A 26750-nucleotide genomic window follows, 5' to 3' on the forward strand; every position below is an offset into this window, starting at 1 on the left:
TAAAATAGGGGCATTTCAGATATCAGTAATTTTAAAAATTAAAGCTTGCATTACAGACAAAAAAATAGTAAGACTTCAAAGTGAATTTCTAATTTGTTACAAGTCTGAGTCTGCAGTGTCGGCAGAAACGAAAACAAGAAATCAGTCCTTTTGTTCTGTGGGATTCTAAGGCATCTTAAGGCATCTTAAGCCTCTGGGCTCATTTCTGAAAGTGGGGATTATAAGTGATGGACATAAACAACCATTTATTTATAATCTTCTCTGTAAATGTCATAAGTAATAGCATGGAATTCAAATCTGAGCTCCAAGACATGTTAAAATGAAACGCCTAAAGAGAAGAAAAAGCAGTCGTTCACTCTGAAGACTTATTTTTCAGTTTTCACGATGATTTTTCCATCTAAGCAAAAATAAAATTTATTTTTACAGAATGTATGCAAATATATTTTCCATTTCAAAGCTAACTGAGGCTTCCTTGCTGTTTGTTTGAGATTGCTTTGTAATTATATATTCTTTGCTATTGCTGAAAATTTATTCAGAGATTTTGCGAACAAAACCTAAAATTTTTGCAGTAAGAGTTCTATATTATAGAGGTGGGAAACTCTGTTAAGTAAATTATTTATATACTTAATTCTTTGTTCATTCTAACTATACCTTGAGAAAATTTTAATTTGTAAATTTTAATTTATTATTTTAACGTAACTTTCTGTATTATTCTTTCTCTATCATTAACGTAAGGAACTCAGTCCATAAGCCCACATCAACACCTAATAAGTTTACTTCCATACTAGTTTAAGAAGTTTACCTTCCTGAAACGTCAATTCCATAAAAAGCCAACAAAGCTTTTTAATATTAAAATTTTAAATATTTTGCCTACCTGTGCTGTATGTTGGCATTTTCTGTTAGAGCTATACTTAATGTTTCAATCTTCTTAACCGAACTGGGACCTAGGACCGGTATGGCATTATTACTCCGTTTAACTCTTATGCTGACACTTTCTGTGTGGCCTTGGGTACCTTCCTTCACCTTCCATTTTCCTATCTGTAAACTGAGAATAACAACACAGACGAATATCACAAACAGCATAGCCTCTGTGAGTTAGGCAGATGGTTTTCCGCCTGCTTGGAGCTCATCAAGGCAGCTTCTGTAATCCATTCTTAACTTTGGCTTGCATTTTGAGGAATGATGGAATTACTTCAGAAATGTTTTACGTTATATACAAAACTGAACCGTTTGTCTAGAATCGTCAACCATCTGAAGTTCCTAAGGAACATGCTCTACTCAGAAAAAACACAAACAAAAAAATCTCCTTCCGAGATACACTTTTACCACTTGGGAGTGGTAAAAGAAATGCCCTCCTGACCCACGGCTTATATCCTGAGGCAGTAGATTGAGCTACTTCATATCATTGCCTTAGCTTGTATAACTGGTCATAAAATTATAGCCTCTTAAAATTCCTGCCACACTTCTTGTTTCCATGAACACCTGCAATCCTGGTTTCCATAGGCCAGTAATAAACTGAGTAGAGAAATATTTCTTTACTTTCTCTGCTCTTCTTTGTTCTTCTCCTCCTATTTTCTTGTCGGTAGGATGGAGCCTTCTTAGTTACAACTGCTACCATTGTAAAAAGGCCATTTTTCATTTCCTGAACCTCTTTTTATACAGGTCAAAATCCTTCTTCCTTACAGAAAAAAATACATATTTTTATGTTGTATTGGTTTATTTGCTATCATGTAAGCATTAATTACACATCCTGAGCTAGTGTTTAAACAACAGATTTTAGGCAGAGACAGATAATTAACTGTTCAAAGCAACTCATGGGTGTTAGAGAAAAAGAGATGAACCCTTAGGTTTTCCTGTCACCGGATTTTTTTTTCAAATTGCTGTGCATTTATTAGTGCTGTTTGAAGAATGAATAAACTATAATATTAATCAAAATATGGAAAGTTGGTAGCTTAGGAGGCTAATATTTATCTTCTGATTCAAAGACAAACCAAATTGCGTTTCCCCTTTCTTTGTGGCCTACTTTATCAAAATCTAATGATGCTAAGTGCATTTCCTTATCACAAGTACAATACATAACCAGGGGTCAGAGATATCATCATACTTATTCTTAAACAGGAATGACCATTTCAACGGAAGTGAGCTATTTTGAATGTGCAAAATGGAAGAAGAGGAAGTGGTTTTGGCTAAGGCAGCAATGTGAAAAGTAAGGCTATGTTTACGCTTTGCCTGGAAGTAGAAAACTTCACTTCTGAAGTTTATCCACATTTTGTATGTGTTTAATTTTGCATGCAAATGTAGAAAAGAAGAGAAGGGATTTCCCTGCCATGCAAAAACCAACCTGGGACATTCAGGAGTATAGCTTTTCACTGTCTCATTATCCTACTCAGTCACGTTGAAAAAGAGCTAGAAATGAATGTGCCTGAAACTAAACTCACCACATGAGGCAGCTCATGAGAGCAGGGAGGTCCGGGACAGGACGAAGGCACCCCGGCAGCTCCCTGGCCTGGGGTGGCAGAGTTCCAGCTCCTTCAGAAATGGTGTTTCCGTGCTTTGTCGTAAATGTTTAGGAACTAAGTGACAATAATAGCAGCTGAAGCATAGAAAGGGACACCCTTTGTGTTATTTCCCCTAAAGTAAGGAGGGATGTGCGTGAGAGGAAACTGTTAAACAGACCATACTATCAGGTCACCTCAGGCTAGAAGCCTGGTGGCCTCCTGCAGCTCCCTCACCTGTTGGTGAAAAAGGTGGGAAAATGTGCTGTGAGAGCTTAAACAGTTTCATTCCCTTTGACACAGCTTAATACATATGGATAATACCAGTAGTTCAAAGCATTAAGATAACCCCATTATCTCCCTATGAAACTGGCTGTGTGCCTAAAATTATTTGTATGTGTAAGAAGTGTACAGGAACAAGAAAACTCATACTTTTTAACCAATGCAACGTTAATTCGATGCTTGGGAAGTTCAACATTATGCTTTCAAACACAAACTAAGAATTATTATTATTATTATTATTTTTTGCTGTTGTGCTCAGGACACTAAATATTTAACCTTATTCAGTCAATGGCATTCCACTAAACGAAATGAAAGATCATATCACCTGTCCAGTTTCTGACAGCTACGCTGGGTTATTTAATCTTCTGGTCAGCTCCAGTGAAAGTTCAGCGAGCCAAAGCACATGAAATTCACAACGCAGCCTGTGATAACATCTTTCTGATCAGAACAGGGTATGCTTTCCTAGTTCCTTCTCTTCTAGAATTGCCATGTGTTTCCAATACTGAAAAGGTAAAACTTAACTTTCTGTGATTATATCAGAGGAAGCAAAATATATTCCTGTGTTTCACAGAGAAACTGTGACAAAAATTTGAAGACTTAAGGAAAGAAAAAGGGTAGCTGTAGGAGAAAGACTCCAGAGTTCTTATAAAAATTCACAGGTGGATAATTATATGTTTAGAAATAACTACAGATATTATTCTAAACAGAACAAATGTTGATCTGGGTATGTCTGGTAGCTGAGTGTTGAGCTTTCTTAGCAATTTTGCCTTTACTTCCATGAATAAAACCCAAGCATTTATAAGTTTGGTTCACACTGTATATAGATGTAAAAACCGTGAGGAGAACTTGCTGAGTTTCACTGTGTATGGACAAGAACTCTGTATAAAACATGTTACGACAGGTGCTGCTATTCTTCTCCTGTATATGTTTACGCCCATTAGAAAGCTGTTTTATTCTTTTTCAGATGTAATACTAAATTTATATGCAACACACATTTCAGTCAAAAAGCAATAATCTCGAAAGCTTAACAAGCAAGAATAACATATTTTCTCTTTGAGGATCCCTTTACACAAAGTTGCCCGGTAAAAGGCATATGTCTGCATAAAATGGCAACTGAGGCTCATAGATACTATTGAATGAATAATTGGTGTTATCTTATGTTTGTGCTTTGGTGTTTCCATTGACACTGAGAATCTGTCAGGGCCCTGGGGGCATTAGTGAGCTTTAATGGCCCTGACCAGCCTCACCTGGGGTCTCCACCACGGGTCTCCACCCCCAGCCTTTAGATCCAGGAGCTCTATTTAAGCTCAGGCCTGGCCCTCCAACCCCTGTTTGAGCTGTGCTGTAGAAGGATTGGTCTCCAGCATGCCTGTGCTTTCTGATTTGACCTCAGCCCTGCCTTGTCACTGAGGACCTGCCTGGCTGTTGCTGGACTGTGTCTGAGCCTGCTTACCCTTGCTGGACCTGATCCTGACCTGCAGATGGATTTTCTGGCTTAATGTTGGACCTGCCCTGTCACCCCAAACTTGCTCTCAGTTGACTGCAGCTGCCCTCCTTGGCCTGTCCCCCTTGCTTCACTTGGACTGTGGGATGGGGCACTGGCTAGTGAGGCCCCTGGCCTTGTTTCCATGCTCCCAGCTCCCCATGGGGAACAGGCAGCTCTTCCTGGTCCCTGATGGGATCTATATACCAACAATGAATGAGAGGAGTATTGATAACCCACAAAGAGACAAAAACCTTGGATTTTCATGTTACCCTGGCAATCATCCAAAGAGCAAAGTAAGGCAAGTAGTAGTAACGCTATTTTTTTCTTCAATGCAATACAATGCAACTCTTGGGATAGAATGGGTATTTAGGGAAAGACGTGGGTGAAGGCCTTCAATTCATTAATTCTTCTTACCAGAAGTGCTTGCAAGAACTTCTTCAACCAAATTAGCTTTTGTCTGATTTGTTTTTATAAAGCAGGATTAACCAATTAGTGTAATGATATTCACCATGACAAATGTAAGCATATTAACCTAAGCCTTGATCGCAGACACAATCTGAAAGTATTGCGTACAGAAACTAAACACTAAAATAGAGGGGGGGAAAAAACTCAGATTCAAATCTGATTCTGTTTTCTGCTTTACTCGTAACATTCTTGCTCTTTCTTACAGGTCAAGTTTTCATGGTTTTCTTAGCAAACACTTTCAAGGTTCCAAAAACTCTTATTATCACAATGAAATCAAGACCTCTTGAAAATTTGAGAGCCCCTCAATAACCGAGAGCCTAGAAGTTAATACCATCCTCTTGGATGAGATGTGAGCTACCCAGGTTCAAGAATCAGTGTCTATATCTCATGTCAAAGCAAGTAGTCTTCAACATTAGTTTTTGAAAAATTGGCCTTTTTTGAGGAAAGTATACTCTTAACACGAGTTAAGCTGGCTGAGAATTTTTAATGTTTGAAATAATTATGTAGGCTTGAGTTATTAGAGAAAATAAACAAGATCACTTCAAACTGAATGGGACTTGAATGCTTAATAACCTTTATGGGTTTTTTGTGAAGCTTTCTGTCTCAATGACTCAAGCCTTAAAATGTGGATCATAACTGAATCCACAAAGTACCCTACTTTTTTTTGTGACTTCAGTAGTACTAAAATAAGATCTAACCTTTGAAATGAAAGGGTCACATGGGGGCAGGAGAGGATAAGGCACACAAGGATTACTGTGCTAAATGGTTTCTTTTCAGTTACAACTACATAATTCTTTTCCCTTCTACAAGGTAGCTGAAGGTTCACGGCTAGATTTTAAAATCATACGCAAGCAAATGTAATTGCTTAATTAGTGTTTTAAAAACGGCTAAGGTTTCTAAGTTTCTAACGCCATTCAGCTAAGCCCAATAGGGAATTCTACAATGAATGTTAATAGTACAATAAGGGCTTAAGTTTATGTAGTATAGTTAGGATGTAGAATCTGCAGTATGTCTACAGATTCTGTTTGTACTGCTGCACCTTACCATAATATCAGGTGTTAATGACTAAGTGCTCTTCAGAAAGCTATTTTCCCATGTTGTCACTCATACGGTGACCCTGCCAGGCTGTTAGAAATGGTGTTTTGAAATCATAATTCTGTGGCATGAAATATCTAGCCCTAGCAGAACAGGTCTGCTATTCAAAAAAAAAAAAAATTTTGTTTTAAGATTTGTTAAGAATAGTCTGAAGTACTAATCCTCTGATCTAAGACCATTTGTGTGTGCACGCACTTCAGACCTCTGCATCTACCACAGACTAACTTCTAGATGTTGCAGCACAGAACAGTTCTCCAGTCAGTCTCTAACGGAAATACTGCTGTGCTTATGTTGTATGTGGGGTTAGTAGTTACATGATCACAGCCCAAATTCAAGTGCAGTCAGTTACTTTTGCAATCAGGATGCAGCTCGGGTAGCTGATTTTTACTGAATTCTTAGTACAGTAAACAGTGTGAACTTTCTGACAGCTTAGGGGGCATCCCATCATAGTCCTGATCGTGTCCAGCTCTCCCTCTAACAGGAATAGCGTAAGCTGCTAAGGCCCTCAGGGAGTAGTGTTAGCCCTCCAAAATGTATTTTATTGGGATTCTTTTCTTTAACCTAATAACAAATAGTAGAGATCAAACTAAGGAGTCCTCAGATAAAGAGCAGTATCAGTGATGAACTCATCTGACATGGCTGTATTAATAAAAACCTGAAACTGTCGTGCAACAGAACATATAATCCACTTCCCTGTCTGTGCTTTGTGAACTCAGCTTCCACAATTCAACTTCTTTCTTTCATTCTGTGACTGTATTTTTCTTTATAATCAGAGTTGACTTCTTTCTCTCTTGCTCTTTCCTTAATCTAATGTTCCCTTACTATTCCTTTTTCCTTCTTCCTGTACATGAAGGACAAGGAATAATATAACATTTGTAGCACATAAACCTAGAGAAAGTTAATTGTTGGCAACGGTCTTTGACTCTGCACCTTTTAAGTATTTATTATGGACCAGAATGGGTCAGACTCATGTTAAATGTGAAAGGGGACAGACACAGGCATAGGAAGCACTGCTTGCATACTCTCTAGTGGTGCAATTATGAGGTCGACTCATTATTTGAGGGAATGATAGGGGTAGAGCATAGCCAAGTAGTTGTCTACAGAAGAAAGCATTTGTAGCAGCCTCTGGAAGAGTATCAAATCTATACTATAGAACTACTGACCTCCTGAGCCATCTTAAGTGCAGGAGCATAAATAATGACTTGGTGTAGTGTTAAGTACACAGCCAGTATGCTGACTGAAGCAGCCCTTCTTGGAAATATATAAAGCTATTAATTGTCTGCAGTTTTGCAAACTATCACCTAGTTTTCACGTTAATAGCTAAGCAAGCTGATTGAGAATTTGCACATCTAAGTACCCCTTACAGCACCTGATAGCCTCCAGGATCTCTTATTCCTTTTGATCAATGCTACATACAATTCTTTCTCTTTTAGTCCTGCTAAGCAATTACTAGCCCTAATGGAATTCCACAACTGCACTTTCAACAGTCTTTTAAGCTGCTCTTAACATCTGTCATGCTTCTTCCTGGACAGATTTCTGATTTCATTAAAGAAAAAATATTTTCTTTACTATAATCCAGTTGCCCTGCTTCTGCCTTTCTATTACCACTTATTATACTTTACAAAAAGGATCCTTGTGATTTCTCCTGTGTTATCTCTTAAATTGAGTTGCCTCTAAGTATCCATGACGTTCCACTGTTTTAATCCAGACCTCTATAATAATTCTTTTACCGTGATGCTTACAGAAAACCTTTGAAGTCAATAAGCAACAAAAGCCATAAGACCTGCGAGACTGATATTTCTTTCTACTACTTTTTATGCTTGTATATTGGCTATGCTTAAACCAAAAATAGTTTAGGCTCTCCTTAAATTCTGTTAATATAGCACGCTTATACAGCATAAACTTCCTTTATGTAGCCTGACACTTAACATATACCCATGGAAAACTTACCCACAGCCTGAAATTTGCTGTAAGACTTTAATGTCAGCAGATTAGTTAATTTATGAAAAAATGAGAAATTCAAAATATCTGGCATCTTGGTCAGCTCTCAGTACACAGTGTTCTAAGCAATGTTGCATTGATTCCACATAATGTTCCCTGTACTTCAGTGTAATCTGAGGTGATCTGACTCAGGTGACTGACATGCCCCCCCCCCCCCAGGTCAGCCTTCCTCCTTGCTGTGTCATGAGAAATAGCTGGACGCTCAAACCACAGACAGATTTCAAGCAGTGGTAAACAAGGACCAAAGAATTAGGAGGAAAAATAAGAGGAACTCAAATGAGATGAAATCATCATTTTTCTGAGATGGAATCGGAAGGGTCTGAGTATCTCGAGAGTTTATGAATAAAGATTACTCATCTCCAAGTCACTGCTTTGAAACTCACTTAAACAATCAAGAAAAGTCTCTGCTTTCTATCATCTTTCTTGTATAGTCTATAGGATGGATATGTATTGTAATCATCAAGAACCATAAAGTATCATAAGACGCAGTGTTCTGGACCAAAGCTGTACTAGGTATTAGGCAGTTAGGTTAGGGATTAGGTATTTTAGGAGACATTTTGAATATTCACTGTTTATTGGCTGAATGGACCTATTGAAAGCCCTGTAGTTCTGTGATAAGGGTGCATTAGCGTAGATGAAGCAGTCGGTCTTGCTATGCTGACCAACCTGATGTCCTTCTGTTAAAGAAAGAAGTAGTTTGCAGTGCCGTAAGCTTATATTTCTGTATCGACTCTTACGGACCCAGTTATATCACAGCTAAATCTATGTTTCCAAAAATATTAAAACAGTGGCTCTTTATCTGTCCATATCAACGTTTGTAAGAATTACTCCATTTGCTCTGTAGAAAGGCAATGTTAGTTGTGAAGGCTGCTGTTTTAGCATCTTTCACCACACCTCAAACAGCCTCAGAGAACATAGTTCTTAAAGATAACAAACTTCTGAAGCTGACTTGTAAGGCCATTAATATGAACGTAAGAGCCGGGACAGTTCTAGTTCCCCTGCCGTGTTACAAGTATTTCAGTACCTCAGCTGTGAGTAAAAAGCAGTGGAAGAAAATGTGAGGCCTAATTACTGAGGCAGAAAATGCATGCTAACTGCTGTCAAAGCACAGATGTAGAATACATCGGATGTGCTGCTTTTCTACCTGTTGATGGCTGTGAGAAAAGTATTCTCCTTGAGTAACCAGTTCAGTTTATGGCTCTGTACTAAATGCTGTAATTTCAGTCCAAGAGCAGCTCCTCTTAGTAAACGATTCTGAATCCTGTGAATAGCAGGCTTCAATCCAGAACTGCCCTAACTAATCATTTCATTATTCCCTGGAATGTACTTACTGATGTGGGAACTTCACTGGTTCCTTTTTAAGATTCCCAGATGCTGTGTAAGAAGCAGCCCGAGCAGCAAAGTTCACTCATCTGTAAATGAGTGACAAGTAAAACAACAAGTCTGACTCACTACTCCCTACCTATTAATATAAAGCAGTAGCAAACCCACAGTGGTAGACATTATTTTACTGACTCTATATATAATCTGGTCACTGATCTCTTTATAGTCTATCCTGGGTCCCACACAAGGCACTTTGCATGCAGTCAGTGCTCACAAAAGGGCTTGCTGAGTAGCAAAGGGCAGCAGAAGAGGCTGCTTCATTCATGAGATGCACATGCACAGATGGTTAAGGGTTTAGCCCAATTCTTAATAAGAAGATTGACTGCAGCTAGGTATAGGATATAGACTGACAGAAAGGAAACCTCTGGTCAGGTAGCTTGTACTAAACCTTGTTTGGGTGTTTTCCCAAACTGTTAGTTGTGAACTACTTGGTTCCTGGTAGCCTGGAACTCTAGCTCAGTTACGCTGTTCATGTGCTTATTAAACCTTTATCTGTTCTGTCTTGTTATTGAATAGTGAGTGATAGAACATATAGAGAAATACAACTTCCCCTCTGTATGCAGTAGTTAACTAAAGTTGCTGCCTTTATTGTGAGAAATTGCTATATGCTAAGAAATGATTATAAAAATACTCAATGTGCTAATAACTAAGGAGTCATTAGTAAGGTAAAGAAAGAGTGGTAGGTAGGTGGGGCCTAAGAGATTTCATCTGCTTTTTACTCTTTGCTGCAAATGGAAGTTCTTGCTGAAGTGCTGTTTCTAGCTTTCCTTTTATCTCAGTGAAGGAGATCTATTAATGGAAATCCCTTCATGGTGGGGCCTTTTCTGTTACTGAGGAAAAAAAAGCCCTTTTTTCAAAACAAACTGGAATAACAAATACATATGCAAAGTTCAGAGAAATATTGTTACATTAACAGGTAAGGATTTAACTTCTCTGTGTATATTTTGGTTGATAGATCAAATTAGTACAACCCAAGTATCCTTGGTTGCTACATAAGCAGCTTTTGATAAGGAAGATCTGGTTAGTCTTTCGTAGTATTTTTGTAAAGATGAGTTATGTAGTTACTTCACAGCTGTCCAGAACACAAGGTACAGGATATTATGATATATTTCTCAGTAATCAGTAGTTATCTTATTCTTATCATTACAAATCATTGATGTAAAAGTAAGCAAAAGAAAGTTTAAAATGTTAGGCACAACAGAAAAAAAAATTCAAAAGAAAACATTTATGCATGCTATGCAGTTTTTTCACAGCCTATACACATTCACAAAAGTAAAACAAGTTCCTTGCAAGCTCTAAATTTACTGGTTTCTTAAAGACAGTCCCCCCTCTTCTATATAAAAAGAAAAAAAAGTAATGCTTTTTTTTTCCCCTTGCAAGTTGAATTTCTCATGATATTAGCCATTTTGTAGCGCAGGCATACTTTTCTTGCAAGTGAAAAAATAATACTGAGGATCTCTCGTCCCTTCCCCCCAGGACCTGATCCAGTTCCTCCACAATTTAATAGACATCTTCAGAGCTTAACCTAAATCAAACCTTTTGAGAATACTCATAGTACATGTATTTGATTTATCAATAGTTGCATTGCCATTTAAGTATGTAATGTATTTGAGACTGAATATATTGTGAAGTCTGTAGCTACATACTACATAGAATTCTTGTACCTTCCCATTTTTCCTGAAGAATCCTATCACACTTGCATTTTATTTGTTAAAGCCCATTACTATAAGATACACTTGTAAATGAGCTTGACTGTGTAAGCAGCCCTTGTTACTTTCAAACTGGCCAAAATAAAGTCCTGAATAAAAAATAGCTTTATGATTTCAATCTACCGTAAAGAGTTTTAGGTGTAATTAATATGATTTCAATCTACCATAAAGAGTTTTAGGTGTAATTAATATACTTAAAATTAGCACTCCTATCCACACCAGGGATGTAGATATGCTCTTACTTAAAACTTCAGATTATATATAAGGTTTTTTTTAGCATTTAAAGTTTTCTTAGAGGAAAACTTAAGGTTCTACATTTTTTTCCCTGAACAAAGTCTCTGTTTTCCATACATGAACCTTTTCTAGAAATTGCAGTTTTAATGGAAAGTAAAAGTGTTGCATTCCTTATGCTTTCAGCTTCTAGCTACCTTGTTGAAGTTCTCAACACAACTGAAACAGTGATAATATTGTGATATGGAACGGAATTAGGTTGTCACTGCCAATTCTTCTATAACACAGAAAACGAAACCTAATGACTTTTACTTGTCTAGCTTAATCAGGAGCTGACAGGCTAGTCCTTGATTTTTTTTTTTTTTTTTTGGTAAGCAAAACTGAGAATGTGAGGTGGAAGAATTGCTGAAGGAATGCCCCAGAATCCCATTATTTACTTGGTATATGTTCCTTGTTAAAGATTCTCTGTGCTTATTAAAGTATCTTCTTGTTTGGTTACAACAGAACTCTTTTTCTTGTCTTCCTCTGTTACAGTCTGACTCATCTGTTCAAACAGCTTTGATATCTTGGCAAATCTCAAGTGATTCTGAAATCTTCGTGCAGCAAAGGCATAAAGTAGAGGGTTAATACAGCTACTGATGAATACAAGTGCTCCAGAGATGTACACTCCTATGTTTAAAATTTCATCCAGTGCTAAAGACACTTCTTTGTTAGAGAGTTCTATCTGTACTGAAATAATCTCCAGGATGTTAAAGAGATGATGTGGGAGCCAGCATAAAATGAATGCCACAACCACACTGGCAATCAGCCGTTCTGATCGCCGCTTTGATTGGTAAGTCATTTTGCTTATTCTTTTTCCAACACACACATAACAAGTGAAAATTATTAAAAAAGGAATTGCAAAACCTGCAAGAGTCTCTAGCAAAAGATATGATACTTTCTGCCTATTAGAAGAATAGTTGCGACATGTGCATTGTAGTCCACCATTCATTTCTTCTGTCTCTTGAAATGGAATGACAGAAATGCCAAAAGTAATAGACAGGAACCAAATGAGGAATATGATTACAAAAATCTTTTCTTTTGTTTTATATTTTTGAATCGTGAAGGGGTAAAATACAGCCAGTAATCTCTCCAAGCTCAGTGCCGTAATGAGGAATATACTAGCATACATGCTGCAGTAAATAATGAAAACGAGTATCTTGCAGAAGATAACTCCAAAAACCCAGGAGTCAGCAAAAGAGTAAATCCAGATCGGTAGCGTAATCAGTACAAGGATATCTGCGATGGCCAGGTTCAAGATCAGCAGGACTGAAGGAGATACTTGCTTCATTTTTGTACAAACAGTCCAGATGACAATGCAGTTTCCAGGGGTCCCAACAATAAACGACAAGCTCAGTATTATGCAGACTACTGACCTCTCAATGTTCCATGTCAAGTGGCTACTGCTTTCCTCAGTCTGACTCATCCTGGACATTCTTCAGTTCTTTTTGGATGCTAATGTCCTCTGTGCTTTGCACTCTCTCCTTATTCGGAAGGTATAGGTGAACTATCTGGGAGAATGTTCCTTGGATTGGAAGGTGCAAATCAGACTGTAACTGATATGCTGTAGACTGGTAAGGCATATGAGCTCCTATTGTTCCCTCTTACAATCATCTAACCATATATGGTACTTCCTGCTGTTTAGGAAGACAGTATGTATTTTTGCATGCAAAGCAAAGATAAAAATACTGTGTAGCACTTGACTTTGCTCTTAGTTGCATCTATCCTACTTCAACACATCTTAAAGCATGGAGGTTGTGTTTCAAAAGTCTTTTTTTTTTTTTTTTTTAAAGAAGTTGGCTGCTTGGTTAAAGTTACTGATCTAATAAAAAAAAACCACAGGGCGAAAGAAAACCTTTTAATGCTGTTCTACTATTGTTTGTATGACCAACTCAGTGTTTTATTTTAGAAAAGAGAAAATCATCAAAAGGGTGGCAAATAAAACTAAGTGTCCACTGCATCTTTAATGTAAGAAACTGCGATCTAAAGCATGAAAAATTACTGTACTTCCTGCCTTCATGTCATTTTTTAATGCAGCAGAAAACAGTTGATCTTGATCGTGCTTTAGAAATAACACTGGCATAAAGGAAATCAGTGTTTGTCCTACAGTGAGATTGTACTGATATAATAGAACTGGCTAGGGATTGTATTTCTAATGTTCTGCGAAAGCACAGTCCTTTAGCCAAGTAACAGCCACAAGAATAGTCTGGCTATAGGGTTGGGAGGAAATGATTAGGTTGTTCCGCTGGTGTGTCAGCACCTGACTGTGCCTTTATTGCCTAGGAAAACTGTTTTTTAGTACATTAAACAATTCAAATGCTGCATGAATTGTATGTTCCTCAATGTCTGGCCAAAGAATATGGAAGTATTTTGTTACCCTGATGTCAGAATGTGTTCTTTTAGATTCTTTATTTCTAAAAAGTTAGAGGAGGAAGTAAAACAGCAGCACCAACAAAAATGGTCAAGTGTCAGGGAAGTGAAACTGAAAGGGTGTTTTACTTCAAAAGGATCCATGGGGGGGGGAAAAAAAAAGTTATGCATAGCTCTTGCTTTTTAATTTTAAAACTGTGATTTGGGTTATTTCTTTAAACATTCAGTAAGTATTTTACAAAACCTGGCAAATGTAGTTCATCAGGTTAAGTATCTTTCACTTGAAAAAAGGATTGTGAAACCTCCCCCACCCCCTGCCACGAGCTTAGTTTGTTTTTAATCTCATTTTAAAACTATAATGAGATGAAAAACAAATCCAAAATAATTCCACTGAAGTCAAGAATTATATTTTCAAAATACTATTTGTGTAATAGAGATTTTGATTTGGATTTGATCTGATACATGATTCCAGTTCCTTTTACTTTTACCTCTGTCTAGTGAAGATGTGTAGGGGGAAAAACTGAAACCAATTGTTTGTTTTCTACAGGGAACTTCTGAAAACCGCTTGTAAAATTCCACCAATGAAAGGAAGTGTTGGGCGGTGTGTCTTCTGCTAATGAAATCACCTTTATACATAACATTATTTCTCCACAAGAAATTTTTGAAGGGTTATTTATTTCCAGTGCTAATATCTAGATTGAACTGAGTTACAGATATTCATATATTTATTTTTTAAAGGAAAAAAACCAAGACAGATCCCCAATATCTCAGTAACACCTTCTGCCTCAAAAATTCACTCTCGGTGACAAAGAACAGTTATCCATACTAATATTGATTGGTATCAGTATTAGTTAGTATAGGCCTAATCCAGTGACATGGGATCTGCTTGTACTTCTGAAGCATCGGTCCTTTTTTTTTTTTTCCCTTTTTTAGAAAGGTGTGTGTTTTCCACACTCTAGTAGAAGCTTGCTTGCCAGATGATCTCTGCCTCTGATCTTTTATTTAAACAAGAAAATAAATGAATCTCCGCATTCTAGCAACTGCCTGGAATTTCTGTTCCAAAAAAGATCCCAGACAGGTGTCTGGGATGCTGAGATTTCCTGAGTAAGACTCTGAAAGCAGGCAGGTTTCTAGGGTGTTAGATTTAACACTAGCCGAGGACCATGTTTCTGAAGAGCTCTATATCATTGTTAGGATCACTATGGAAATCTCAGACCCTAAAATGTCTTTAATATTCTCTTGAAGTATCTGACTATTATTCCTTGAATTCACACTAGCAGAAAACATACTTCAGGGGAAATTTAACAAATATGTCCATTAGCAAGGGGAGCATGCCCCCTGTTCAATAACATGCTGAGTAGTATAGTAGCTAAACAGCTCAGCATCTTATTCATTCTAGTGACCAAATGTGATGGGGCTCTGAAGGGATGAATGTGCAGTTGGACTTCTGACCTCATTAACTCTGGTCTAACTGTATTAACAGCAGTGAAATTGGTCTGCGTTTCTATGTTAAAAAAACCTGAGATCTAAATCTGTGAGTTTTGTGTGTGTGTGCATATAATATATACATGCTATTTGTAGTGCATATTATATATAGTGAATAGTCAGTCATTAACATTGGAAACTTTCTGTTAAATCTGTTACCTTTGGCAAATAACTTCTGAAAATTTTCCAAGCTTGAGAAGTCTGTGCTATTTGTAAAGCAAACAAACAAAACTGAACAGAATTTGCTGTGGTTTAAGTGTTAGCAAGGTGCTTCATTCTTTCTTCCAATTACTTATTTCTCTTTGTATGCATGAGGTTCCCTCTGGTGGATGGTCTGTAATTTACAACACTGAGCATTTTCAGACAGATAATGCATTTAGATCACTATGTTTAAACTGTAATATTTCCAGCTTTTGCATGTTTATTCTGAGGATCAGGAATTCTCTCCAAGATACTGAGAATCTTTGGTTTTGGCTGTAAAGAAGCATGCTGATATAACGCACCTAGCTTTTCCAAGAAGCTAAAGGTAAAAGCAAAAATAACATATGCATATAGTAATATATTCTGTCAAATCTTCTACGGAAAGGCAGTTTATCACAAGAGAAGCCATGATCCTGATGTACCGTGTACAAAATGCTGCAAGATAAGCACCTAAACACAAGCTGTCCTCCCTAGAAATGCAAAGTAACTTTATCCTGCTTTCTTTGCCACAGAATGCTTTAAGAAACTGCAGCATGAGCTCTGGATCATAACTGCACAGCCTCCGCTCGCAGATACATCCACCCCTCCAAGCAATAAGTGCATGTCTCTGAGAATTTATTATAGTGTTAGCTGATGCATGAGAAATCTGTACAACATATAAATTGTATGAACACTTGTGCCTAAAAGAAAGGTTTTCCTTTAAAATTCTTTTTAGCATTTTCTTCAGAAAGACCCACTGGATGTTTTTTATGTTTAATAAGTGATTATACAAGAATGAATGGTAAGTGCTGTGTATGTGCTGAAATGATGGACACTGATATTGGTAAGTCTGTTTGTCTGCTGCTGATGAAGGGAAGTTACTAGTCCAAACTCTCTAGTTCTTCAACCATTGAAGCAAAATGACGTTTAGAGGATTCAAACTCAATTCAATGGTGCTATAAAGGACAGTGTGAAAGTAAAAGACGTTGCCTTCATGATGAGAAAATTATGGATAGTCCGTTCTCTAAGCCACGCCAACTTGGTATTGTTCATTAGTGTTAAAAACAAAACAAAAAACAAAAAAACAAAAAAAACCTGACCTAAATGTCGCTTTCATGATTACTAGAGTGGTCTCATATAAATGGAATTTCATGGTGGTGTACAAGAGCTAATAATACTTTTGCTCTGTGAGTACTGCAAAGGAAAGTGTAGTGTAAGAAGAGACATGCGCCAGACGTTTTTAAGCTCTTGCAAACACTGTTCACTGTGGCAGTCCATGAGGTAGCAAGTACAAGTTGGAACACTCTCAGTCCTTTATCACCAAGGAAAACAACTTAATGAAGAGCTGTCTTGGGATCAGCTCGTGAATACATGAAGATGTGTACTTTGCACTATAAATAGAAAGTTTCTAGTATTCTATGCCACATGTGTTGTTAACCCCTCTTCTTCTAATAAGCATATTACAAAACGATATTCCCTACCGAGCTCAGTAGGAAACAGGAATAGTTTTATACAACTGGCCAGCAGAAAATAATTCCTGTTCATCCTAGTCAGGAAATCTATATTAGAACCCTTGATAGGAACAGCCCTTATAAAGCCAGTATTGTACGTATTTCAATGCATGCTTACATTTTCACGCCTTTCTTACTGTAACAGAATGATCATGGACAATCAGAACACGGTGCCTGCAGCTGTGAAACTATTAAAGTACATGGTGAAATATTTTCCATGTAAAATCAGACATACTGGGCTCACGAGAGTGGAAGTTGCAATCAAAATGGTGGAGATCCATATTTACAGTTCTGAATACAAGCAGGAATATGAATAAGAATTACATAGACATTTTGGAAAAACTTAAAAAATATTTTCTCCAGAGCATTATGAACGTGCCGGTTTTTAATTTCCTGTTATTTCTAGAGCAAGCTTTCAAGCAGTATATGTATAGGTTTGTTACCATTAATGGTGAGACTTTGGCCGGTTGTTTTAAATGTCACTATTTAGCAGCCACTACCTTGCTATTTGTATGTACACAGACTGCTGCTATCCAAAAATCCTTATCTACATAAGCACATCTGGCACCATAATTGCTACTGGGTAGATCAAATACAGTGTTTACATACCCCTCCTTTAGGAGTAATAGATTGCTTACGACAAATATTGCTGGGATGTTTGGTGCCAAAAGTTACCTGATGTGTTTTCTTTACTGTTTATCTAAACCCACTGCCACTTCTACCTCTTCTTTTCCTCCTACACAGGGCGGGATTTCATCTAAATGTTATGTTAATGTAGCATCCTTGTCTCATTGTAATTCAGCAGTTTAATGAAAGAAAGTCTTTGGCAGTGCAGTGCTCGCGAAAGGCCTGTGATTAAAAAAAAACCTGTATTGTGTTGTGTAGGCACTGCACCAGTAGATGGTAGCTGCTGTTCGGCACATAAACCAGGCATATACTATTTCTTACCGTATACTCCTACGTAAAGGGACTTTTCCATGTAGTTACGTATTTTCAACATGGGGAGGCATTAAGGAATCACCTACTGTTCTCTCGTTGGCTAACGCTGCAGACTTGTGCCGTACCAAAGCTACTCCATGATAGTGTTAAAAGCCTTTCCCTGCACATGGTGCGTGGAAGTTCAAGGCTGAGGCCCACAGAACTGATCCTCTTGCATAGAAAAGTTAGATGGCTGTGACTTAAAGGTCAATGTTGTTTCTGTCTTGTAGTTAATGCTATTTTCTGGATAACTGCATATTTTTAGCTCTCTTGTTTTCAGCTCTGTTTTAATACGTGTCCACTTCCAGTCTGCTATATTCTGCTCTCACTAATATAATAAGGGCAGTCTCCTTAAATGAAAACAACTAGGTGTCTGATTTCATTTTCTGTGTCTCTGAAGCAGCAAAGCTCGGAGAGTTTAACAACGATATGAACAACAATAGTTCCCTCAGGGTAGTTTCCATAGTATGTGTTTTTGTAATCCCTTTGAAAAACAGACCAAATTGTACTCTCTCATGTTGTGGTACAACCCTGCTTTGCAGATCTTAAGATCTGAGAAGCTTAAGAGCTTTATTTAATTGCTTTAGTATGCAAGTACTTTTTGACCACTGGCTTGGGCCCCAGTGTGACGTGAAGTCTTGGTTTTGTGACCTTATGTCAGGAACCTGGTTAACTGTGCTGTTAAAAAGACTGTACTCATTTTATGAGTAATACAAGGATTTCCTCCTGCTCTGTAGCAGCTACCACAGGTGTGTTAGCTAAAGACGCTTGCAGAGTAACACATACGCCCTCTGTCACTTAGCCATTAGCATACCTGGTATGTTGCTCTTCACGGCCAGAGAGAAGCCAGTGCATTGTACTCTGCTGCTGTTCAGAATGATCTTGTCCAAGCATTCTTATCCTGAAATAAAAAGTACTCAAGATTGATTCTAAGAGGCCACACACAACTATAGTAACAGATGTTTACTAAATTTTTATATAGAGAACATACTCTATGGAAAATGTGCAATACTTCACAAGGATTCTTTAGGCATTGGTTATTTGCTATGTTTCTGTAAGGTGACCTGCTGCTTCTGTATGACTTTTATGTAATACTAGAAATGGCTGTGAATAAGGAAGGGTTCAGCATTAAATGAAACAAGTCTATTCACTGGCAGAAATTGCTAGCACTTATAATTGAACAACTCATTACTATGCTGAAAGTACCTCTTTAGAACTGAGTTATTTTTAGATGATGTTTTTAGATCTTTAGAAAGACTTAGTTCCAAAGGTCACTGTGTCATTTTTTTTCTTCATTTACTCCAGATGCTCTATGGCCACAGAGATCCTTATGTGATGTAATTACCTGGTCATCCTCACACCTCAGGTAGTCCTCTGTCTGGCAGAGCTTTGTATCTCGGTATGTGGTGCCTTCTACTCTGCGCTTAAACTAGTAAAAGTCAAGTCTCATTTGAATATACCATCATTTGGTATTGTATCAATGGCAGTTTTAGATAGCGTATGCAGTTTTTCTTGGCAGCTTTTGTCCTGAGTGATGCCTCTCTCTGTGGGAAGGGTTTAGTCCTCAATGATTTTGAATGGTATCTCTTTAATATCAGTTCTTTCCCCACACTGCAAACGTGTAAATACTTTTTTCACAATTGCTGTTTTCCTGTCACTTGAGCAGCTACATGTTAACCAAGTACTGTGGTATCTGACCACAATATTACTGAAACCATTGCTATATTTCTGCTTAGTTCCCCTGTGTACTAGCTGGACGTATTTCATATCAGTATAGTGGAATGTTCATTATGTGCAACGTATCCTGATACGCAGCCCTGGTTCTCTGTATTCTTCGGAATCTGTTTACAGCTACCAAGTGAATAACAGAATACACAGTAGGAAAAACATTCCTAAGGAAATGTTGCTCTTGCTAGACCCTGCTGCTGAGTATCAGCTGATCAAAGTATGATGGGTCTTCCCCCTTTTTCTCCCAATGACATATTTAAGTTTCAAATTGCAGATCCAGCTACAAACTTTATCCAAGTTCTAGTTTTCTGATTCAGGTTTTGCACAATGTTGGGCTGAAGTAAAATTCAGGAGATTGGCTAGGTTATTATCTATAATGATGTAATACTAAATTCTATACCATGTTAAACAAATATTAAGAAGAATGCTCCCTAAAGCATTTAAAAATAGAATTTAAATAGAGATTGACAAATTTCTTTTGAAAAACTGGTAGGGTTTTTTTTTGTGTTATCTGAAAACAGTCATCTTCCGTGAGCACAACAGAAAAAAACAGTACTGTCTAGCAGCTTGCTAAAATAAGGGAATATCCAAGAAAAGACAGCAAGATAGTGTGAGGTTTTGAAAGAGCTGTTTTCCCCAGCTAAGCAAGACATCCTTGTAGCCTACATAAATAGCAAAACTGTTTTCACAAGTTATGTTAGAATAAGATCCAAGCAGGAGAGTTGAAATTTCCTCACAATGGTATATTCTTTAACAGGAAATCATGAGACCAATTTATCTGCCATGTGAAAGCGCAGAGTTTTCTTGCTTTCAGTAGAAAATTTGTTTTTGTCATATGATAGCAGTATCCATTTTTTATCACTTCTTAGGCTTGTAATATGAGCAGCTTCACTTCCAGCTGCCAAGCATTGATAGCAAAATGATTCTCACCATGCCATGAAGGAGCTCTTCAGAGTTATTCTAGACACATATTGCAACGTAGCGTGGTAGCAATATTTAAAGCATCCCAAGCTGTTTAAGAAACCTTTGTTCTACTGAAACCATTTTCTGAAAGTACTATGTCAAGGAACTCTTTGGCAAGCTTCCCCTTTCTTTCTAACTCGTCCTGAAATGGCTCCAAAATACTATTTTCCAGTCTAAAACGTGACAGGTCAGTTCACTGTCCCCTGTTCAAACTGCCTTTAATTTGGTACTAATCCTAGAAACACAAGAATTAAATGAAGGAGTGGAATCGTGTTAGAATCGTTACCTGCTGAAGTCATTTGTAGTTTCAGATGCTGAACAGCGCTGCAAAACTCAAGCTCAGGTTCTCAACTGTGTATTTACGGCTATGATGTTTCCTGTGTTGAGAAGGGATCAGTGGGAAGAGGATGGATCAGCACTTTGTTTTTTAAGGTTTGTGCAGATAGAGAGCATTCAGAGCTATAAATTTACCTTATGTCTCTGCAGGTGGTTGATGCCAGCCCCTGTGATCGAAAACTGCGAGACACTAAGTTTTCATGAGATGGCATAGCAGATTGTAAAATTAGGTCTTTCTATATTCTCGTTGTACTGTTTGCTCAATAGAACTATCAAGATAACTATTCTGATCTAATTCCTGATCTGAGCAGAAAGATAGCAACAGATGACGTTCAAAGGTCCGTTCCAAACTTAAATTTTCTATGATTATACTTCTGCGTTTATATGTATGACACAGCCTCTGATACAATGCTACTCATAATGTTAGTGCTTATACTATTTTCCATGATTAACCTTTCCCAATTGCCTATGTCTCCCTCAGCCTTGGGAGGGAACTATGAATCATCAAGCCATACTGTTTTAACCTAATGTGCCCAAGGGATGGAATGGTAAGTGCTCGAGCACAACCATTTAGATGTATTTGTAGGCTCTCTCTTTCCTGGAAAAGTCACATCAGCCAAACACAACAGGCAGTGCACTGATAATCCAAGCTCAGATTTGAACAATTAGTTTTATTAATGTTAAGAGTTTTTTAGCAAAATATTAATTAAGTTCCATTAACAAAGTTTGGATCTTTTTTATTTGGCTCTTAATTGTAGTCAGTTTTCCTGCTTGTATCTATATTTTAATGTGATTATCTTGACTTAAAAGTATAGAAAATACGTGTACGGGTAAGTGTATGTACGTTGTGTCTCCACATCTAATAAGTCTGTTTTACAGATACATCTTTTAGTGTTATTGTATACATGTTTCAGAACCAAAGAGCCATAACACAAAACGGAGGAAAAAATCTTGTGTTTTACAACTCGGTTTAAAAAAAAAAAAAAACCTTCTCTCTTCAGCACATTTTTGTGCACCCATGAAAGAGGAACTCTGAAATTGTCTCCTATAGCTGACATCTCTCAACAAACGTGATCAGTCAGATGTTTTTCCATCCTTCAGTGTCTGAACAACTTAGCAATGAAAATAAGTAAATGGAATCTTAATGAGATCAGACATTCTTCTGGATAAAATACTAAATAGCTAACTTACATGAGTTTCAGTTCTCCTGGATACACTTATGTTTCCAGAAATTGATTCCCTTTTGTCAGTAATCTACTAGTAGCAATATTGTATCTTTTCAGAAGCAACTAACAGTAAATTTCCTAAGCCCTGTATTTCTCAGCAACCTGCCCGACACCCAGCCCAACTGAGACACCACGCAAGGTGTAACACTGGATGAAATTGCGTACTAAATAGAAGAATAATAGTCTCCTTGCCTTTTCATTATATGCTGCTGTTTGACTCATGCCACGTTACAAACAAGATTTCTTTTGCTTACGCAGCATGTTACTCTGCCCCAGCCACTCTTACAGTCCTGTAAGAGATGTTTGCCTTACAAGAGCAGTATGCTGAACTCCTGCATTAACTCTTCTCCAAATCGGCTCTTCTCAGCAAGCTAATCTGAAAAATATGTTGCCTGAAAATCAAATCATCTTGATACTGTTCTGCCTTAGACAGTGCAGTTTCTCTGCATAGCAAAAAATGTCAGGCTCTGTCACTAACACAGCATGCGCTAGGAAGTTCCTGTAACTTCTGGGAACTTGTGCATGACATGAGCTATGCCTGAGGGTTCAATGTAGCCAGTTTTCATTTCAACATGGATCTTATTTTCAACTCTTTTTCTGATATACCCCTCCTACACAAAATGTTATCTTCCCCTTCTATCTTCCTGCTACTCCCTTTATTCTTTTTGTACTTATTCCTTATTTTGTCTTGCATTAACCTCAAAATTCTTCAGTGGTGCAACTCAGAGCACCGGTTTTGAGTGAATCCTAAGTAAAACTCCCAGTACCTTAAATACCAGCATTATCGCTTAAAATTTCTCCCAATTCTGGCAAAATTCTCTTTGATTCAGCAGGAATTTTGCAATTCAGGATCTTAAGGTTTCTTCTACTGTCTCAGTAGGAATGAAGGATTTAGTAAATGAACAATAGAATTGTATGTCAGCCAAACTTTAAGTGAACATAATGTATGAAACATCACTGGATCTTAGCATTCAAAATTATTTATAGAACAGACTTTTTTTAGAAAAAGCATAACCTTTGGGATTTGTCAGAGGACCGACATATCTTAGTTTATAGTATTAAGAGATTCAAAGTTGAAGAAGATAAACATGCATTATGTGTCTATTTTGCAGAGCTATCTTATAAAAGTGTTATTGTGAGTTTCCAGGACTGTAATCTCTCAGTGATCCCAAAGGTCTGCAAGATCAGTTTGGAATGTAGGCATGGCAGTTGTTTTTTTGTGTTTCAAGTTTTGAATGCCAGTCCGGGGGGGGGGGGGGGGGGGTGAGGGGGGTGTCCCCCAGGCATTAACTAGAAATAGAAGTTCTGAAGTTAATAGGCTCTCCCTGACACATGCAGGTTTGCAAAAGTCTAGAAGATTAACTTCCCTTGTTGCAGAAGGTTAGTACGGAATTTTGTTGACAGGAACACCAAATAAACTACTGTTTCTTTCATTTTATCTGATATGTTGGCTATGAGATATCTGTAGATTTCCAGGAACACAAAGCAGCAGTATTTATTTTTATTCCTAAAGAAAAATATACTGTGCGACTCCCTGTAAACATGGGGAATGGGTATTTCAAGGAAAAAAAATGTTTCAATGTTTACTGTAATTTTCTGAGAACTACTGTTTAAGAGTGTCTCCTACACTGGGCCAAATATTAGGATTAGATTGGGAGATCTATAATCATCAGCCTTAAGGGTGCCAGGGAAGTATAATGGACAGGATTGGATTATGCAATGTATTAGTAAGCTTCTCTACCACCTCCTACCTTAAAACCTTCTTTTAAATTTTTTATAAGTTTTCTGGATTAGTAACATATAATCTGTTCAGCCTTAATTCCAACCGGAGGCATAACGACAGTTATTAGTTAATTGATTACAGTCTCGTTCCCCCTCCTTTTAAGAAGACCCTTAGCTTATTTCACATGCAACTTTTCAAATTTCTGTTCTCCTTGGTCTGCGCATGTCCTTACATCTTCTTTACTGCAGGCTGTTCAAAACTTGGGATCGTGGCAAATTTGTTAGTCATTAGATCCTTACAATTTACTCTGAAGCTCTATTACATGGATGCTTTAAAAGCACTAATTGATTCACCTTTTCAAAAAGGTGAATGAGAAGAGTAGTGTTCTACATTTTACAGATTAAAGGTTTGAGCCTAGAAGAGATGACAGTGACAGGATCTATTGATGGTGGGTATTCAACCTTAGATGGCTAAGCTCTGATCTTCCAGTCTGACAGTCATTTAAGCCTGCATTTCTGTCCCCCAACCCCCAAGTGTCCAACTGTCCCCTTCTTTGTGTCCCTGTTCTGCACTTCCATTTGCACTGTGTAAACAAATCAATCTGAAACAGGTTGAGGAACTGATCTCAAGTCCTGTTTAGTGCCAGTGAGGAGCACTGAGAGGAAGTGAGTGTGGACTGCTAAGCAAGCAAGGTCAGGGAAAGGAAGGGAAAGTATCTTTGCAGCCTTGGTTCAAATGCATGTCAAATTGTGTCCTGAGACTGTACAACTGACAACTGTACCTATAAGCAAGTACAGCTTGAAGTTTAAAAACTGATGCGTTCAGTTGAGGAGTTGTTCTTAAAGGTGTGGTAACCTGTCTGACAGTGACATTAAAAAGAAAAAAAAAACTTTGCTAAAAATAATAAAACAACAACCTTCCTATGGCTGATTTAACAAAAATGGGCTATGAATTGAACCGAATGTCTGGGATATTTATGGGCGCTTCTGTATGTGAAGTCCCACCCTGAAGAAGCATTATGAAAAAGAAAAGCCTCCTCCCAATGCGTTCTAAGAGCTTCTGAGAAAAATACTTGCTTATGACTCCATCATCCTTTTAGCTCAGCTGCAGCACTTAAGTATTATTACAGGCAGTCACAACTGTACTAAAAGCAATTACATTGTACAGGTGGGACTGACTTCAACTGGACCTAAAACCATTCTTGAGCAGGGAGGAGTTAGACTTGCTTTTTGCCTCCTAAGTAGAGTTTTAAGGGCTGATGTTTTTTTTAAAAAAACAAAAAAACAAAAAAGCAAAATTAGCCTATGGACAGTGAAGAAAGAGCATACTGGTGTTGTGTACTGCTATTTTGGTGCTTCTTTTTCAAAATGAAGTCATATTTAAACAATGACTAGGATTTATACTAAAGTAGGAAAACTTAGGAGTGTAAATCTGTTATGCCAAGAAGCATTAGAATCTTTGTGGTACAAATCAAAGAATTACTAGGGGAAAAATCTTGCAGGCTTCTTTAAAAGAAACCTTCTCCTCCAATGAAGCTTAAAATTGAGCAAATGAGCTATTCTGAATGTGAACTTGTACTGAAACTTGAGTTCTTGTGGCAAACTAATACAAAATTTATTACCAAAGTCTTCCAAAGTTTCTTGTATACGTTAGTTTTATCAATGCATGGGCTTGTGGTAGTTTCTGGGTATGCCTGACTTCTGCTCACCAGTGACTTAGGTCCCTTTCTGGACTTGGGCATGAGTTTAAAATTGTGCACATGAATCTAACTTGCTTAAAGCTGATTACTTGGGCTGGTTTGGGATGTTTAGGGGACATGGAAAAAATGTCACAGATTGATATTGTAAATTTTCCAAAGAGACAAGATATTGTAAATTTTCCAAAGAGACAGAGAATTGTTGGGAATTCAGGTGGAGATGTCATACCGATGCTTGCAGGAAAAAATACATGGGCAGCAGATATACCCTGAATGCCTATGCCCTGAATAACAAGATCTTGATTAAAGCAAGTCACCGCAAAGTGACAAAGTATTACTTCTTTTGTGTCTATGACAATAAGCGTCTTGTTTACTAAATCTTTTACCTTCTTTCCGATCTAAGAGGCTTCTGTAAGGTTCCACGTTCCACTGTTCTCATTTTCAAGGTTAGATTCTGGATCTTGGGGATAGTTTTTATTGGTGTAAACACTTCCCCTGAAATTCAAATCCAAAAATTAAGTTGGTTGGTAAAACCTTGTGAGGTGGTAAAGTTAAAATAGCATGTTTCTGAAAGCTATCACGAATGATGATCGTGTCAGCATATTCTGAAATAGTAAATTTCTGTATCAAATACAGTAACACTGCGGAAAGTTGTGACATAGGCATCTGCCTACGTACTAGACCTGCGCCAATATTTTGGTTTTCCTCACATCTTTCCTTCAAACTTGCCTCAATTGTGAAACATATACCACTGTTTCTACAAATGTTTGTCATTGCTTAATCAGTAGACAGTATATGATAGTAGTCGCTTATTATGTTAAACATTTTTTTCATTCATTCCTTTTCCTCCTATAGTGCATTATCCTTATTTGCTAAGAATACACACCTTTGGGGCAAAGCTGCTTTTCTACTACTGTGCCTAGCTCAGCACAATTGTATTTAAGGGTATTTGAGCCAATACAAACACTACTAAACAGCAAGGATCAAAGGCAAACAGAGAATTCTGTTCAATCAAATAAAAGATGTTTAAGCAAATATTAGATTTCTGGATAGGATTGTTGCTTTTAAATAAGCAGTGTGCAAACTCATATCCAGTTCATGTTTTTTGTCAAGTTGCCAGGGCAGCCCCTGAAGAAGTCTTAATACAGACAGACAACGCTGCTGATGTTCTAGTTTCTGGTATTAAATATAGCTTATTTCAGGTGATAGTTTGGAATGAAGTAAAGAATATTTTGGAGGACTGATTAAACAAACACACACACACACACACACACACACACACACAAAAAAAAAACCCTAGAGAGATAACAAAATGGCCTGTGGGGTATGGATAATGATGCTTTCTCCTCAGATATGCAAGTGAAAAAG

At 37.5% G+C, this 26750-nt stretch overlaps 2 protein-coding genes across 5 annotated transcripts in view; both read right to left on the reverse strand.

Annotated features, from left to right (window-relative positions):
* Positions 1-26750, reverse strand: part of ESRP2 (epithelial splicing regulatory protein 2) — a 203438-nt gene that overhangs the window by 79225 nt on the left and 97463 nt on the right. For all 4 annotated transcript variants that reach the window (XR_011143350.1, XR_011143348.1, XR_011143351.1 and 1 more), the window contains 3 exons: positions 25769-25877; positions 20688-20778; positions 18525-18611 (listed from right to left, as the gene is read on the reverse strand). The gene's annotated coding sequence lies outside the window, so the exon portion shown is untranslated. The remainder of the gene's footprint in view (positions 1-18524; positions 18612-20687; positions 20779-25768; positions 25878-26750) is intronic.
* On the reverse strand, positions 10125-12780 carry LOC104146304 (leukotriene B4 receptor 1). The gene has a single exon (XM_009678273.2). The coding sequence runs from the start codon at positions 12619-12621 to the stop codon at positions 11602-11604; it is 1020 nt and encodes a 339-aa protein (XP_009676568.2). The 5' UTR covers positions 12622-12780; the 3' UTR covers positions 10125-11601.

Source organism: Struthio camelus, chromosome 10, assembly GCF_040807025.1.
Source record: "Struthio camelus isolate bStrCam1 chromosome 10, bStrCam1.hap1, whole genome shotgun sequence".
Classification (NCBI taxonomy): domain Eukaryota; kingdom Metazoa; phylum Chordata; class Aves; order Struthioniformes; family Struthionidae; genus Struthio; species Struthio camelus.